Below are 14567 nucleotides of genomic sequence, written 5' to 3'. Positions count from 1 at the left end.
CACCACCATCCAACCCCACCTCACCCACCACCTCCACCACCACCATCCAAGCCCACCACACCCACCACCTCCCCCCCCCCATCATCCCTCCTCCAACACAGACCACCATCTCCACCACCACCCCCTCCTCCACAATCAACGACCAACACCACCGCCTCCATCAGCCCTCCCAACTCCAACACCACCAGCCCTACCACCACCGTCTTCTCCACCACCACCACCACCACCCCCATCTCTCCCCCAACACACACAAGTCGGTAATGTGGGACTTCTTTGTGCTCTTGGCGGCCGTGAGAATAGAACGGGCCCTCAGGGGACAGAACATGTTCAACAAGATCCGTTACAAGAAAAGATTAAAACAAGAAAAGACAAATTGAAAGGATAGAGATAGATTCTCTCTGCTTTGCATGCTTCTTTTCTTGTTTAATTGATTTAAAACAAGAAAACAAATCAAGATATATCCTTGCACTTTCCATATTTAATTTATTTTAAACAAGAAAAGACAACCCTTGTGCGTAAATAGTTTTTTTTTTTTTTTTAAATAAACTATTTACACACACCTGCGCGTCTCTGTATAAAGGCTTTAATCAGGCGCTGTAATCAATTCCAATCATCAAGACATCCAAACACAGAGCTGGCCTGATCCGGACGGATTAGGGATTCCGGGACTTTAAAGGCATCAGGGAACATCTTTTGTTTTTGTTGCCCGGCTGGTTCCCGTTAGCGTATAGCCGTTACGGTTTCACAGCAAGAATAAAACATGAGCAACCGTGATTTTTTTTATTCTTCACTCCGTTTTCAAATCCGATGTGTGTGCTGACATTACCCGGAGCCAGCTTTGTGTGAAACGAAGCAGGGCGAACAAGATGAGCTCATACTTACAGCACGAGTGCTTTTCTTTATGGAGCTGGAAATACAATGAAATAACATAAATTAAATGATTCACGAGTGTGAGGTGGACTGAGTTCGGGGGCCCCTGAGTCCAGCTGCGTTCTGCGCTCGTGGCCTCCACGCACACTCTGATTCTCTCATGTTTGCTCCTGATTTTCTCTTGTAGACTTTGAACTGTTTAACTATTAAAAAGGCCTCGCCGTGAGGTGAGCTCCCTCGGTCTGGAACGAGTCCAGAAGGACGTGGGTCCCAACACCGGCTCTTCCAGGCTCTGGAAACGGGAGGCTCAGACCGTATACTCATGATTTATTCAACTCAATCGCTTACACAGTCTGCGGAACACAACCGCCCCTGTTGAAGATCGTCGAAACCGCCTGTTCCTTTGAGCCTCGCGGTAAAGATCAGGGTTCGGCTGAAGCGTCCGATTGCCTGTGGCGCAAAAGCGCGGCTCTTGCACGGCGGGGGAGGGGGGGGGGAGGAGGAGGAGGTGGATCGGCGCTAGGACCGCGCGGCGCAGTGCGCAGATCCCAGCAGCGGCAGCAGCAGCAGCAGGCTGTTCGTGGAGCGGCTGGCGGTGCTGCGGTTCATCACCAGCAAGGCACCGGCCGCAGCTCAACTCCCCCCCTCTCCCAGCTTTGTGTCCTCGGCAGGCGAACCTGAACCCGTCGGGCTCGTGGCCGGAGCCCGCCATATGGGCTCAGGATGCGCCGGATACGGGCCAACGCCATCGCGATTCTGACCGTCGCGTGGATCCTGGGAACGTTTTATTATCTGTGGCAGGACAACAAGCCGCAGACCTCCCCGTCCTCCGCGTCGCAGCCCCGCGCCGCGGGAGCGCGGATCCACGGGCAGAAGGGGTCCTCCGGCCGGCTGGAGATCCACCGCGAGGACCGGACCATCCCGCTGATCGTGAGTGACGGGCGGTTACGGAGCGCGTTGCCGAGTGTGAATCGCGTTAATGGGAAGTGTGTGTGTGTGTGTGTGTGTGTGTGTGTGTGTGTGTGTGTGTGTGTGTGTGTGTGTGTGTGTGTGTGTGTGTGTGTGTGTGTGTGTGTGCGTGCGCGCAGATACGCGCACGTGCGTGCGTGTGTGCGCGCAGATACGCGCGTGTGTGTGTATGTGTTTGTGTGTGCGTCGTCGGTGACAGTGGCGTTCTGCAGGGGAGTGTGTGTTGCATGTTGATGTGTGTGTTATGAGGGCGCGAGGGGGATGTGATCTAAAAGCAGCTGCCATGCGATACGTTTTTTTCTTTTCTGGGCCCTCGTCGGTAGCGGCAAAAATATGTCACTTGGGAAAAAAAACATATTTATGTTACAATTTTATAACACTCGCAAGAACGCCGCTTCTTAATTTCTCCATAGTTATTTATGAATTCTCTCAGCGACGTCCCTCTCCCGGAGCACGAGATCCCGACGATAAGAGGCTTTGCTTAAGTCCAGCGCGGCGCGCGGACGCCGCTGAGTTTCCTTTGATCAACCCGCGGTCCCTCGTTTCGAGCGCCGGAACCTTTATCACGCGCTCAGCTCGACGGATCAGAGGAACAGAACCAGAACGCGCGCGTGGAACCGTTGACTGTTATCAACACGCGGGCAGACGTCGTCGTCCTCGAGACCGAAGGTCCTTGAAAGAGCGTCATTACAGGCCGGTAATAACAGCCGGGGCAACGCAGGGCGAAGCGCCCTGCCCCGCGAGACAAGAGAGCGACGAGGCGTCTGGGAAACAGGTGTGATTTTACTAACAAATGAAACACGCCGCCGAGTCCTCCCAGGCCACGCGGCCCCTCGGGATGTGGGTCATGTGAGTTGTTTAAGAACGCGGAAAGGCGCAGAGCATGACGGGAGGTCGTGGGCCGACAGACGGGTGCGTGTCTGTCACCTGTAGCCGAGCAGATGTTCCTGAGCGCCGCGACGGGTCAGGACCGGGCCTTTAAGTGTGTAGACCTCCACTCAGAGTCTGATCCAGGCGGCTGGTTTACCATGATGCTTCTTCTGCTTCACTTTCTGTGTCTCTCTTACTGTCTCTCTCTCTCTCTCTCTCTCTCTGTCTCTCTCTTTCTGTGTCTCTCTTTCTGTGTCTCTTTATTTCTGTGTCTCCCTTTCTGTGTTTCTTTCGCTCCATCTTTTCTTCTTTCATTCCTTTAGTCTTTCTTCCTATCCCTGTTTTTATTTGTTCCATCTTCTCTTCCTTTCCCCCCACTTCTCCCTCTCTCTTCCTCTCGCACCGTCTTCATTCACTCCCTCCCTCCCTCCCTCCCTCCATCTCCTCCTCCCCCCCCCTCTGTCTCCGCAGCCTGGCTGACTGATTCACCAGCCTGCCTCCGTCGGCTCTGTGTGATGAATGTTGTCAGGCGGAGCCCGTCCACCTGTCGTTCACATCTGCCGTCCTGCGCAATGTCTTCCATTGAGTTTCCATGACTCCACGCAGCGCAACATCTGCCTGACGCCTCGGGAGCTAGCGTAGCACGCTACTTAGCGTCCAACAGGGCTAGCTAGCCCATTAGCTGGAAGGGGGTGGGGCGCCATGTTGGCACCAACTGTTACGGCGGACTGCTCGTCTCCTGGAGCACAGTACCCAGTACATAGTACACAGTACATAGTACCCAGTACATAGTACCCAGCACCAAGTACCCAGTCCACAGTACAGAGTACACAGTACCAGTTCACTGGCCATTACACAGTACCCAGTCCACAGTACCCCGTACAGTATAGTACACAGCGCCCTGCAGTACACAGTACACAATACAGAGTACACACTACCAGTACTCAGTACACAGAACACAGTCCACAGTACCCCGTATACAGTAACCACTACACAGCGCCCAGTACACAGTAAACAATACAGATTACACAGTACATAGTACCAAGTACCCAGAACACAGTATCCAGGACCCAGTACACAGTACTCAGGATCCAGTACCCAGTACCCACACAGTAGTACCCAGTACCCGATACAACATACACATGGACAGCTGTAGCATTTCAACCATGTCATATTAATGAAGCCACGGTACACATCTGGTGCACATGATCAACTTGTGTTACTGGAAACAGGGCCTATCTCTGCCTGGCCAGACTTCCCTGTCAACTAGTAAGCGTACACCTTGGGGGGGGGGGGGGGGAAGAGAAGGGAGAGAGACTGAAAACTGCGGTCACCAACCAGACACATACTTGCAGGTGGATACTCCTGGGGTTGCTAAGCAACTGTCATCTGGCAGTTGTAACCCAGACTAGCTGGCCGGGATCAGTTTAGACTTGCAGACAACGCAGTTGGATCAACCCCAGTTAATAATAATAATAATAATAATAATACATTTAATTTAGAGGCGCCTTTCAAGACACCCAAGGTCACCAGTTGTGACGTCACTATTGGATAGAATGTTTAACGGCCTGTACTGGGTGATCAGTCTTGTCACACCTGGTGGTAAAGTAGGGAACCTTTAAACGACTACATTTCAGTAGAGATAAACACTTAATTGTCCCCAAAAAGGCAATCCTGGAACAAAAAAGGACAGTGCAAATAAACAAGAATATTGATTATTTTTATTGCTATTAACGATTAATACATAACTATATTATTGGTCATTCAATATTGACGACTCAGTAGGCCCAGGTTGTTGCTTCAGGAACCATTTATGTTTGTCGAGTGAAGACCTTCTATCCCATGTGTACAGTGAGTTTCAGTTCATGAAGTTGACACGACCAAACCTTCCACAAAAATATCGCCTTCCCTGTGAAAGTAGGCTAATCCCCTGCAGTTTAACCACAACACACGGGTTATTAGCTAGCTAATGTTTCCATAGAGATTTACTTGATGGTTACGGATTAACGTCTGTGCTGGGTTCCCGTTTTCTCTCTTTCCTTTTTTTTTCTTTGATATACCTGTATTTATTATTCCTCATAGCCAGACAGGTAGGCAAGCAGACAGACAGGCTGACAGACAAGTGCAAAAAAATAAATAAATAAATAAACCTGGAAGCCGCATTAATCACGTGGTGTTTTTTTAAGGACTACTTAAAGTGTCTAAATCGCCACGTATACGTTTTCTTATCCATATTTGTATTTATATTGATACATTAATCACAATAAAATATCAACAAGCTTCATATGAACATAGCATGGCGTAGTTAAGCAAGGTATAGCATTGCTTGGCAAGTGACCGTTGTAGCTTAGCACTGCACATTGTGACTTGGCTCGGCTTAGCATTGGCCAAACACGGTTTAGCTCCCCATGTGAAGTCATGGAGGGCCAGATGTTGCAGATCAGTATGTGTGGGTCACGCCCGTCCACTGTGACCGAGTAATGGAGGGTACACATGCTGCCTTCACAGCACAGCTTATCGAGATGTTTCAATTAACTTTATTAATACAATTATGGAAAAAAAAAATTATAACAGCAATTGGAGAATATATGTTTAAAAATGTGATTTAAAAGAAGGGGCTTTTTTATGAATTACAATTAACATATAATTTAACGAATCATGCATGCAATATAAAGAAACAGTATGAAATACACTATGAAGAATGATGGCGTATATAAGACTATCTTAATCTACTTTAGTTTTTTTTGAGGGATGTAAAAATAAGGTTCTTGTCTCAGCTGAATGAATTATGAACCTGGCCTTTTCGTTAACTCAATTGGCAAAACATCAATGATTACCTCTCCGCCTTTATTGGAATGAATGCGTTCTTCTATGAGAGAAGAAGTCGTGACCCCCCCTGTAAAATACCACCAGACAATGATTAGTTTGGTTTGTCTTCCTTCATAAAGTCAAACAAACTCGAAGGCTTTGCTTTGGTCGTTCTTCAGTGCCGTCCTCCATGATGTTTTCAATGATGTTGATCAAACTGCAGTCCTCAGATGAGCTATTTTGGACCGCTTCACTGGCGACAGTGCAACATCTTAATCGGCTGTGTGTGTGTGTGTGTGTGTGTGTGTGTGTGTGTGTGTGTGTGTGTGTGTGTGTGTGTGTGTGTGTGTGTGTGTGTGTGTGTGTGTGTGTGTGTGTGTGTGTGTGTGTCAGTATCTGTGTGTGAGCATTTCTACGTGCATTCGTGAGGCGAGCAAGACATAGAGAGGGGCAACATGTTATAAAATGTCCGTCCGTCCGTCCCTCCCCCTCCCCTCCACCAGGTGACCCACCCCCCGCGGGCGGAGCAGCAGTTGCAGCTGATGGGGGGCTTCGAAGAGAAGGCGTACCTGGCGGGGAAGCAGATGAAGCCGGGTGAGGACCCCTACCGAGAACACGCCTTCAACCTGCAGGAGAGCAACCGGCTGGGCAGCGAGAGGGCTATCAGAGACACCCGGCACTACAGGTGAGGAATCAATTAGAGACACTACAGGTGAGACACCTGACACTACAGGTGAGTGAATCAATTAGAGAAACTACAGGTGAGGAATCAATTAGAGAGACTACAGGTGAGACACCTGACACTACAGGTGAGGGAATCAATTAGAGAAACTACAGGTGAGGAATCAATTAGAGACACTACAGGTGACGAATCAATTAGAGACACTACAGATGAGACACCTGACACTACAGGTGAGTGAATCAATTAGAGAAACTACAGGTGAGGAATCAATTAGAGACGCCACAGGTGAGGAATCAATTAGAGACACTACAGGTGAGACACCTGACACTACAGTTGAGGGAATCAATTAGAGAAACTACAGGTGAGGAATCAATTAGAGACGCCACAGGTGAGGAATCAATTAGAGACACTACAGGTGAGACACCTGACACTACAGGTGAGGGAATCAATTAGAGAAACTACAGGTGAGGAATCAATTATAGACGCCACAGGTGAGGAATCAATTAGAGACATTACAGGTGAGACACCTGACACTACAGGTTGTGGCTGTGGTGTCTCTAATCAATTAGAGACACCACAGGTGAGGAATCAATTAGAGACGCTAATGTTGAGGAATCAATTAGAGAGGACCATCAGAGACACCCAACACTACAGGTGAGGAATCAATTAGAGACACTACAGGTGAGGAATCAATTAGAGGGACTACAGGTGAGAGAATCAATTAGAGACACTACAGGTGAGGAATCAATTAGAGACACTACAGGTGAGAAACCAGACACTACAGCTGAGATAATCTATAAGAGACACGACAGGTTAGAAACCCGACACTGCAGGTGAGATAATCAATTAGAGACACTACAGGTGAGAGAATCAATTAGAGACACTACAGGTGAAAGAATCAATTAGAGACACTACAGTTGAGAGAATCAATTAGAGTCACTACAGGTGAGAGAATCAATTAGAGACACTACAGGTGACACACAAGACCCATCAGAGACAGACGTTACAGGTGAGCTATAGCTGAGATATCAGATATCATGGGTGATATACCAGATATCACAGGTAATAAACCAGACATTACAGGTGAGAGGGGATCAATCATATGACGCGCATTACAGGGGAGAGGGAACCAATCAAAGTCAGGACATTAGAGCGAAGGGTCAGGCCAGTTCTCATGGAGATCAACCCTGACACCAGGCTGACCCCGGGGCTCTGGATGATCTCCATAAGAAGATCAAGGCTCTAAACCGGGCCAGACCTGTGGGGCTCAGGCCCCAGACATCCAGGCCGTGTGCATACTGCATGGATATGGTGACCTCTGAGGCCACTCAGAGCCCTGGGTGGTCCTGAGTGGAGGTAGCCTGGCTGTTGCCAGACCAAGCTCAATCGTAGGTTGCACATTGGTCTGGGGAGAGTGCTATGATTTATTTCAGCACAAGAGGCGTGATCAACGGGCCTAGTTCAAATGACTCTGTACGCAATTGGCTGCCTGCCGTCGCTTCCCTGTCGTCATTGTGTTAAACCAGCCAATAGCGCGCCATGGGGGTAAGCCTGCTTGGTGATTGGCTCCCGCAAAAAATCGATCGGAAGCAGAAAGAAATGTATTGCTCTTCCCCAGACCCTTCGGCAAGGCGAACTCAAATCGCCGGCAGAAAGAGCGTGGCTACCCAGTCTAGAGTGTAGGGGTCAGGTGGGAAGACGGTCTAAATAAAGACAATGCACCACCTAGATCAGGGATGGGCAACTTTCATGATAAAGAGGGCCACATTTTTCATCATAACCATCGGAGGGCCACATGACTGCACACTTCAACTAAACGTGAGCTGAGAGAAGCTACACAATTTTGAATTTTGGTAGATATGATTTCCTGTATTCTGGTGCATTTTGGGGATGGCCACTACCTAAAAAATCATCCAGAATCATAACCTATGTACATTAATTTCATGTTTTCCATGCTCAAACAGCCACATGAATGGTCAGTATTTTTATCAGTGCAAAGGGCTCACATACGTCATCATTCAATGAAGTCAAAAAACTGAAAAACAGTGGCCCAACATTAAGTGCAACAACTCAATGAACTCAAATCCAACAAGCAGTTGTAGTAGTTGTAGTGGCGACTTAAGTGGATATCTTTAATGACTGATATCGCTTCTGAGCAAACTAGACGCATGGGTTTGCCTTCGAATTCTATGAATTCTTCTCATCTTTCTTGACCAAGTTTTCTGTAACTCGATCAATTATTATTCTTCTTCTTTTTTTTTTTTTTTTATTATGTGCGGGCCTGACTGAGTGAGGATGCGGGCCGCACTGAGTGAGGATGCGGGCCGCATGCGGCCCGCGGGCCGCCAGTTGCCCATCCCTGACCAAGATGTAGATACAAGTGGTCTGTCGTCGAGCCCCATGGCGTTAATTCTGCCAGGCACACAATATATGTCGGCTTTCATTTTGTCAATCTTCAGCACCCGTCCTCAATCCCTCACATCCCCTGACAGACGCTTGTTGATCTGTTGATGGCTCCACTACTTGTGGAACACTGGAGACCTTCATATAATTAGGAGAACATCTGGAGACCTTCATATAAGAAGGAGAACATCTGGAGACCTTCATATAAGAAGGAGAACATCCTGAGTCCTTCATATAAGAAGGAGAACATCCCGAGTCCTTCATATAAGTAGGAGAACATCTGGAGACCAGTGTTGGTGGAAGGTTCTGGGCGTACTCGATCCCCTGTGGGTGGTTCCTGGGTGAGGAACCTTGACAGGTTCTCATGGCCTCTCTCTGGTCCTCAGGTGTGCCTCTGTGAACTACGACGCGGACCTGCCGCCCACCAGCGTGATCATCACCTTCCACAATGAGGCCCGCTCCACCCTGCTGAGGACCATCAAGAGGTGGGCGCACGCACGCACGCACGCACGCACGAGCGCATGCACACACGCACGCACACGCACGCACGCAGACGCACGCAGACGCACGCAGACACATGCACGTGCACACACACAGACGGATGCACACACGCACACGCGCACATGCATGCACACACACGCATGTACGCACATACAAACAAACAGATACACACAGATACACACACACACACACAAACACACGTTACTCTCTTCAGTCTTTTGTTCCATATTAAGACTTTACAATGGATCAAAACAAAGACAAACATATCTTTCCCTCTCTGTCCCCATTTCTCTTAATATATTAATTTCTCTCTTGCTCTCTCTCCCTCCATCTCTCTTTATCTCCAGTGTGCTGATGAGAAGTCCAGCTTCATTGGTGCAGGAGATCATCCTGATAGACGACTTCAGCTCAGATCGTGAGTCCCTGAGTTTAATACAAGCTTAATCTGTGTATTTATATTATGTGTTCACACACTCTCACTCTTGCTAAGCCTGATGGTCCCCGTCTGTCTGGAGTTTGATTTGTGACTTTGCGCTCTCCCTGTTTGTGTGTGTCTGTGTGTTTCTGTGTGTGTGTGTGTGTGTGTGTGTGTGTGTGTGTGTGTGTGTGTGTGTGTGTGTGTGTGTGTGTGTGTGTGTGTGTGTGTGTGTGTGTGTGTGTGTGTGTGTGTGTGTGTGTGTGTGTATTTTAATCAATAGCTGTTGAACTTTGAACAAAACTCTCCCAATCAGCCGGACCAGCTGTCCTCTAAGGAGCGTTACTAATGCAGTAGTACACTGATAGTCTCTCTCTCTCTCTCTCTCTCTCTCTCTCTCTCTCTCTCTCTCTCTCTCTCTCTCTCTCTCTCTCTCTCTCTCTCTCTCTCATATAGTGTCTCTGTCTGTCTCCATTCACTCATACATATGGCTTTATTAGCAGGACATGTTGACAATATGTGTTTAAATCAATCACTACATTGATTAAATAACCATCATAAATACCTCAATGGCTCTCTCTCTGACTCGTTCTTTCTCTCTCCATTGCTCCATTTATTTTGGCTCCTCGCATCTCTCTGGCTCTCACACTCTCACACTCACATACACACTCACACGCATGAACGCAAACATACGCGGGCACACACATACACACACACGCATTATTAATCAACTGATGGTCTATGTACACTGTCTGCTTCCTCCCGAAGGATTATGACATTGTTATATCACACACCCACAAATGTGTGTCTATGTGTGTGCCTGTGAACCGGTGTATTTGTTTGTGTGTGTGTGTGTGTGTGGGCTGTGCGTGCATGCGTGTGTGTGTGTTTATACAGTCTGTCTCTGTCTGATCCGTGTTTCTCTCTGCGGGTTGGATGGGAAAAGGCTGCTCTGTTGGTTTGCTTACAGAACAGAGCCCTTATTGTCCAATCAGATGTTTCCTTGTGTTTGAACATCCAGAGGATACTAAAGTGTCCTTCCTGCTTGGCGTTTAGGTTTAATATTTGATTTGCAGGACTGTACATGAGCACTGATGCAATGTGACCATAAGACACGGCTCATTTACCTTAGTGGTGTGTGTGTGTGTGTGTGTGTGTGTGTGTGTGTGTGTGTGTGTGTGTGTGTGTGTGTGTGTGTGTGTGTGTGTGTGTGTGTGTGCGTGTGTGCATGAGGAGAACTGGAGAAAGGAGGAGAAGTGAGAGGACATTTTTTCTGGGCTAGATTCAACAATAACAATTCCAATCCTCTTCTCCTCTCTTTCTTCCTTTCCTCCCCTCCTCTCCTCTCTTTCTCTCCTCTCCTTCTCTCCTCCTCCCCTCGCCTCCTCTCCTCTTTTTCTCTCCTCTCCTCTCTCCTCCTCTCCTCTACTCCCCTCCTCCCCTCGCCTCCTCCTATCCTCTCTTTCTCTCCTCTCCTCCTCTCCTCTCCTCCTCCCCTCTCTCCTCCTCTCCTCTCCTCCTCCCCTCTCTCCTCCTCTCCTCTCCCCTCTCTCCTCCTCTCCTCTCCTCGCCTCCTCTCCTCTCCTCCTCCCCTCTCTCCTCTCTCCTCCAGCTGAAGACTGCCAGCTGCTCTCTCAGATCCAGAAAGTTCACTGCCTCAGGAACGGCAGAAGAGAGGGTGAGTTTGTGTGAGTGTGTGTGTGTGTGTGTGCGTGTGTGTGTTTGGGTAGATGAGATTCTAGCTCTAATACGCAAAAGGAAAGCTTAACTGTACTTAATCATGCAAAGCATAATTAAGTATGGTTACCTTCGTATTAAACCCTTTTTAATAACCTTTAACTGAGGCACATTACGAGCCATGCATTTCAGGTGTGTGTCAAATTCTGTTTAATTAGCTTGTTGATCAGATTCTAGCGTTTATGAGTGATGCTGAATTAAGCAGCGTTCAGTAAACACAGTAGGGCACCCGCTCAGACTCAGGACCATGATGTGCTCATCACATGATGTCCTCATCACATGATGTCCTCATCACATGATGAAACCACATTCCACCTCTCTGCTCTGAGGCCGGGGCTGCAGGTCTGAACGTAGTCCTGCACTTTATTGGTGCAAACATGATGCTGCAATGTCACAAACACCGTGCCACGCGTTCACACACTCGCTCACACATCCACTCACACACTCCCTCACTCATTCACTCAAACTCTCGCTCACGCACTCACTCTCCCGTTCGCTCACACACTCACTCACACACTCCCACACTCACTCACACACTCCCACACTCCCACACTCACTCACACATTCGCACATTCACTCACTCACACATTCGTACACAATAACACACATCATTTATCATAAGAATCTATAAACTCTTGCCTCTGGACACAGTTTAACATGCATCCCAACAACGTGTTTCACCACGGAGGACATCATGTTTACGGCGGTGGGAGTTAACTGCAGCGTCTCCCTGGAGTCGTAGTGGGAGACGTTCCAGAAGCCGTTGGCGAGGATGTGTCGGAGCATGTCGAGTCAGAGAGGACAACAGGTGTTGACGATGCATCAGAGAGAGAGAGAGAGAGAGAGAGAGAGGGGGTTAACAGTCTGTGATCTCTCGCCAAACCACTCTTAAACCCTCTGAAACTGGTTATTTAAAATGACGCCACTCTTCCAAGTCAAGCTACACCACAACACGCACCGCAACGCAACACAAAACAAGGCAAGACGCAAACACACCAAGACGTAGCAGAAAACAACACACCACACCACAACACACACCACAAAAAACACCACAACACACATCACAACCCAACACAAAGCAAGACAAGACAAGACGCAACACACCACCAAAATAAGGGGGAAAGGACCTGATAATTATTCATTATAATAACTGTTATAATATAGATGATGTGTTCCCCCCCCAGGTCTGATCCGGTCCCGGGTGCGGGGGGCCAACGCGGCATCGGCGCCCGTCCTCACCTTCCTGGACAGCCACTGTGAGGTGAACGCCGACTGGCTGCAGCCCATGATCCAGAGGGTCAAGGAGGTACGCTCACTTCCTGTTGGTCAGGGGTTGGTTCTGGGGACAGGACTCTCTCTCTCTCTCTCTCTCTCTCTCTCTCTCTCTCTCTCTCTCTCTCTCTCTCCTCTCTCTCTCTCTCTCTCTCTCTCTCTCCCTGCCTGTCTCTCTCTGTCTCTGTCTCTCTCTCTCTGTCTCTGTCTCTGTCTCTGTCTCTCTCTCTCTCTCTCTCTCTCTCTCTCTCTCTCTCTCTCTCTCTCTCTCTCTCTGTCTCTCTCTCTCTCTCTCCCTGCCTCTCTCTCTCTCTCTCCCCCTCTCTCCTGCCTCTCTCTCTCTCTCTCTCTCTCTCTCTCTCTCTCCCCCCTCCTGGTGCTCGGCATCCATTTAGATTTATTTTCCACTCGTCTCTGAAGGAAAAATGTTAAAATGTTTATTGTCGTGCTACATGGGACGACAGTAAACGTGGGACGATAGTCTAACCTTGACCGACCACTGTAAAAGACGATTGTTTGTAACCAATAATTTACTATAAAAGATAGCAAATACTTCTCTCTCCATGTTGAGTTTTAAATATGCTGCTTTTTGATAAAAAAAAAAAGAGATACGACTGTAGATCAAAATCAAATACCTCAACGATACTTCCAAAGCACAAATCAAACCAAATCAAACGCACGTACTAGCCAGAAGAGAAGCCAGACTCTGAAGCGCATATGGGGTCTGTCTGACTCACTTCTGACTGACATCCTGGCTGGGAACTCAGACCTCCTCGTCACCATCACCTCCTTATCACACTTCAACCTTCTCTAGACCCCCCCCCCCCCCCCCCCCCCCCCCCATCATGACTAACTCCACTCCACACTCTCTGAACTCAAGGCTGATTATGGTTCCACGTAGTCGACGCAGCGCAAGAACCACGCAGACGTTTTGGTTCTGTGTCCGGTTTTAGTGAGCGGACAAATAGTCGCCCTTGCTGCTGCGTCTCCTCGACGTTGCATCAGCGTGGAAACATAACCAGCCTTTCAGTCTGTGCAGAGCTAGCCTAGGAGCTTCTTCTGGTCACGTGCCCTACGTTCTGATTGGCTACATCATCAGCCTGGCCCTCCTCCCCCTCCTGTACTTTGACAGACAGACTCCTTCAGCCAGTCAGCGTAACAATCCAGAACGACAAAATGTATTTTCTGCCGAGAACCTCAACCAGTGCACACTCTCGTTCTCGTGTAATGATCGTGTTTTGTTATAGAGTCAGTTTCTGCAATAACTGCCTTATGGCTGTGTTTATTCTGCTAATGCTATCGTAGCCGCTCGTTGCTAAGGGAGACGCAATGACTGTTTAGCGAGCAGCGCCCGGTACCTAACGTCATCGATGGCCCTTGATCGCCCCGATAAGGGTCGTAATCTCAGGGAGAGAGAGAGACGGAGAGAGAGAGACGGAGAGAGAGAGATGGAGAGAGAGAGAGAGAGAGAGAGGAAGGAGAGAGAGAGAGAGAGAGAGAGAGAGAGAGAGAGAGAGAGAGAGAGACAGAGTGACGGAGAGAGACGGAGAGAGAGATGAAAGGCTAGACAGGACAGTGTGAGATGGAACGATTAGCAGATATGGAGAGAGAAAGAAGTGATGAAGGAAGAGAGAGGAGAGAGAGAGGAGAGGTAGAGAGAGGAGAAAAGAGAGTGACAGAGACATTGAGAGGGGGAGGAAAAAGGAGAGAGACATGGTGAGAGTAGAAGGGGAGTTAAGAGAGAGAGAGAGAGAGAGAGAGAGAGAGAGAGAGAGAGATGGAGCAGGTCAGGTCATGTGATCAGGAACAGCCGAGGAGAAACAAGCTTCCTGGACACGAGCATGCCTTTATTTGACAGTTGATAGTGTTTATGGGCCTAAGAGGACACATAAACCTGCTGAGGGAGAGAGAGAGGGAGAGGGAGAGAGCGAGAGCAAGTGTCTTTCGTACACTGCACACATTCTATTCTTGTCTGTTCTACAGAGGAATCGGCGCATGTTGGACCAAAGGCTTTCACATTAAAAGCCTTGTAATCACGCT

General features: G+C 48.6%; 1 protein-coding gene across 1 annotated transcript; it reads left to right on the top strand.

Moving 5' to 3' along the window:
- Nucleotides 1-251: 251 nt before the first annotated feature.
- On the top strand, nt 252-12609 carry LOC132457370 (polypeptide N-acetylgalactosaminyltransferase 16-like; the record flags this gene model as incomplete). Its single annotated transcript, XM_060051654.1, has 6 exons — nt 252-1800; nt 6021-6202; nt 8989-9087; nt 9451-9518; nt 11131-11196; nt 12440-12609. Coding segments are annotated over exons 1-6 (792 nt in total), but the record flags the coding sequence as incomplete, so codon positions are not given.
- Nucleotides 12610-14567: the final 1958 nt, after the last annotated feature.

This window comes from Gadus macrocephalus, chromosome 5, assembly GCF_031168955.1.
Source record: "Gadus macrocephalus chromosome 5, ASM3116895v1".
NCBI lineage: Eukaryota > Metazoa > Chordata > Actinopteri > Gadiformes > Gadidae > Gadus > Gadus macrocephalus.
This window is presented reverse-complemented; position numbering and strand designations above follow the sequence as displayed.